This window comes from Corylus avellana, chromosome 2 (genome assembly GCF_965113065.1).
Source record: "Corylus avellana chromosome 2, dhCorAvel1.hap1.2, whole genome shotgun sequence".
Taxonomy (NCBI): Eukaryota; Viridiplantae; Streptophyta; class Magnoliopsida; order Fagales; family Betulaceae; genus Corylus; species Corylus avellana.
The window spans coordinates 16,726,894-16,730,820 of NC_142491.1; the positions used below are offsets into that span (position 1 = coordinate 16,726,894).

Here is a 3,927-nt window from a genome sequence, read left to right on the forward strand (position 1 = left end):
AAATCATAATTTTTTAAAAACGTAATTCCAAAGAATTATATTTTTGTGATTTAATTTAAAATCGCACCTTTCAAATCGCAATGTCGAAAGCACTTTTAAAGTAAATTTTTTATTATTTATTTTTGTATATAAGAAATCTGTAATGATTTTTTGACCAAGCCACAGTCTATCCAAATTATCATAAATTTCTTGTCAACAGGTAAAGATTCTAAGATATTTGGATGATTTTAGTTGTTTTGTCAACAGGTTGGTAAAAAGATTGTAAGATCTTTGGATGATTTTAGTTGTTTTTTCAGTTGAAGTAACTTTGACCGTCTACTTTTACATCAAAAGGCAAGCCAAACTCATCAATTATCCTTATTGAAGAGTAGAAATCAGCGAGTGTTATCCGACTACAAGAAGAAAAAGGAGAAATATTATATGTTATACATTATATTTTTATCTAATAACTATTCTATAATATTAATTTTGTAGTTTCAACCAACTTGAGATGTTTTTTTTTAACACTGACTGGTTCAAGAGTTGATTAAAACTGACACGTTAATATTGTGCAATAATTATCAAATAAAAATGTAATTTTTATAATTACTCAAGAAAAAAGAAAAATGAATTTAGTTGCTTCCATGAGATGTGTTTTTGTAGATTTTTGACGAAGATATAATATTAATTGTGAAAATAATTAAATGACTACATGAAAATAAAGACATAAATGTTATTTAAAAAAAAATTATTGATGACAGGTTCCCTTAATTTTATTAATAAGTCATGCAGACCAAAAAAAAAAAAAAGTTTCAACAGTGCAATAACTTCTAATAAAAAAAATCTCATATAAATTCATTGAATTGTAAAAAAAAAAGACAAATTAATTAAAACCTTTTGAGTAATGATGGAAAGCACGCCTGGCGTGCATCAACAGTGATGCACGCCAGGCACAAAATTTTTTTTTTTTATTATTTTATTATTATTTTATTATTTTTTTTTAAAAAAAAAAAAAAAAAAAAAAAATTTTTGCACTGGCGTGCGTGGGCGTGCCACGCACGCCGCGTGCTTTGCATCTAATTTATAATACTTTCCACATTACCCAAGACCGTGTTGATTCAGATAATTGTGTCTATCATTATTCATTAACACCCACGCCAATTATCCAACTTTTATTAACACATTTTTTGAAGAGTTAGGGTGTGTTTGGGATTGTGGTTTTAATAAGTGGAATTTTAAAAATAACATTTTTTAAAATAGCATTTTTAAAATTATTATTTTTTAAAATCGCAAAGGCATTTAGTAAAATGTGTTAAAAATGACTTTTTATTAAATATTTGTTACGTGAATTATTTAAATAAGCACTCCCTAACCTTCCGATATTTTTTTAAAACGCAAATTATTTTTACGAAATCGCAATTCCAAACGCACTCTTGAAAAAAAGGAAATTGTGATAAAGATTATCTCGCAGTTAGTTAGCTCCTTTTTTATTGCTTTCAAAATTCTATAACGAATTTTAAAAAATAAAAATAAATAAATTCAGCGTTTTGCTAGGAGCAATAGTCTTTTCTAACCACCCAGATTGTCCGTCCAGTATTTTACAGTAGACACGCATGCATGTGATAGTCTCTCCCTAACGGTTGCACTGGTTGAGGTGCACTGGTTGAGTGCAAGAAGAAGAAGAAGAAGAATTTGAATATATAAGATAAGCCTGTCTTTTCCTACAAATTCAAAATCCCTCTTCATTTTTTCATCTCCTTTCTTATATTTTACCTCTTCTTTTCCACAATATTATCACTTCTTCTTGCATCCTCTGTTTATTTCTTTCTCTGTTTCTGTCTCCTCCCACCATGAAGAATGAAGACAAACCGAACAATCTTTCTCTCTTTCTGTCTCCTCCCACCATGAAGAAGGAAGAAGACAAACCGAACGACGACCAAGACTTCATGAAGAGGAAGAACAACAGCAGCCAAGATTTCCAAATCACAACAACGTATCCGTTTCAAGAACTCGAGGAGGCGGAAGAACCCGATTTGCAGCTTACTCTGTCTCTTTCTTTCCAACCCACAAAGGCTAGGCGACCCCCGTCGGTTGACCAGCAGCCATTGCCGCCGATGGATCATCAGTCTCTGTCAGTACAAACGCTTTTATCCCCGCAAACGGAGCCCCTTCAACTCATGTCCCCGCACCCTCTCTACGCGCCGCCTTCGGTGCAGGAGTCCTCCACGCCAACCCCGCAGCCGGAGCCCCTTCCACTCACGCCCTCGCACCCTCTCTACTCGCCGCCTTCGGTGCCGGAGTCCTCCACGCCAACCCTGCAACCGGAGCCTCTTCCACTCACGCCCGCGCACCCTCTCTACTTGCCGCCTTTGGTGCCTGAGTCCTCCACACCAACCCCGCCGGTGCACCGGAATGAGGCCGGCACGTCTCGACGCGTCCGGCGTCGCCCGGCGCTGACGGACATAAAGAGCGAGACGGTGCCTGCTCCGTTCCCGTGGGCCACAACTCGTCGAGCCACCGTCCACAGCATGAATTACTTGCTGTCTAATCAAATAGTCACCGTCGCCGGCGAAGTCCAATGCCAGAAATGCGAGCGCCAGTATGAGATGGAGTATCCGTTGAGAGAGAAGTTCACGGAAGTGGGTTGTTTTATCGCGAGCAAGAGGGACTCCATGCGTGACAGGGCTCCGAAAGAATTGTCGAATCCGCCTTTTCCGAGGTGCAATTTTTGTGGAGAAGAGAATAGCGCGAAGCCGATTATTTCAAAGAAGAAGAAGACGATCAACTGGCTGTTTTTGCTTCTGGAGCAGTTGATTGGTTGCTGCAAGCTTGAGCAGTTGAAGTATTTCTGCAAGCACACCAAGAACCATCGGACGGGTGCCAAGGATAGACTTCTCTATCTCACATATCTTGCACTCTGTAAACAACTTGATCCCGACGGCCCTTTTGATCGATGAGATTTTAGCATGCATGTTGGCTGCAAATTTTTTTTTTTTTTTTTTGGTTTTTATTTAATTAGGTTAATTTCTTTTTCTTTTTAATCTCCATTAGGGTTATATCTTACCAGTTTGGCTTGTAATCTTCTCCATATGAATGAAACATTCAAATTTACTTTTGTCAGGTCACCAGTTCTAACTCAAACCAAGTATTTAAGAGCAATGCCCTATATGCCAATTCATTCTTTATGTTTGAAAAAATTTACAAAAACATCAGATTCCCTACAATGTGGAAACAACTTTTAAAGTAATTATTTATTATTTATTTTTGTATATAAGAAATCTCTAATGATTTTTTGACCAAGCCACACTCTATCCAAACTATCGTAGATTTCTTGTTCAACAGGTAAAGATTGTAAGCTATTTGGATGATTTTAGTTGTTTTGTCAACAGGTTGGTAAAGATTGTAAGATCTTTGGATGATTTTAGTTGTTTTTTCAGTTGAAGTAACTTTGACCGTCTACTTTTACATCTAAAGGCAAGCCAAACTCAATTTTACAACACTCAATTATCCTTATAGAAGAGTAGAACTGTAGAAATCAACGAGTACTGTTATGCGAATACAAGAAGAAAAAGGAGAAATATTATATGTTATATATTATATTTTTATCTCATGACTATTATATAATACTAATTGTGAATAACTTATATAGGGAGGTTGCACAAAATGTGAGTTTTGTGCAACCAATCAGAAGATGACACTTAAGCTAAATTTATCAAACTCAAATTTTTTTAAAAAAGCTTAACTACACCAGATTATAAATAAAAATTAATTATAAATTTAAAAAAAAAAAAAAAATTGAAGGCAGCCACCCTTCCCCCACTTGCCAGCCGCCACCCCCTGGCCATGGGGGTGGCTGCACGGCCACCCCCATGGCCTGGGGGTGGCTCGCCGGCCACCCCCATGGCCTGGGGGTGGCTCGCCGGCCACCCCATAGGCCATGGGGTGGCC

General features: G+C 37.1%; 1 protein-coding gene across 1 annotated transcript; it reads left to right on the plus strand.

The window, feature by feature from the left end:
- The first annotated feature begins 1,829 nt into the window (after nt 1-1,829).
- On the plus strand, nt 1,830-2,936 carry LOC148587416 (hydroxyproline-rich glycoprotein family protein). The gene has a single exon (XM_088512597.1). The coding sequence runs from the start codon at nt 1,830-1,832 to the stop codon at nt 2,934-2,936; it is 1,107 nt and encodes a 368-aa protein (XP_088368723.1).
- Nucleotides 2,937-3,927: the final 991 nt, after the last annotated feature.

Coding starts and splice junctions, on each gene's coding strand:
- LOC148587416 (XM_088512597.1), top strand. CDS start 1,830: ATGAAGAATGAAGACAAACCGAACAATCTTTCTCTCTTTCTGTCTCCT.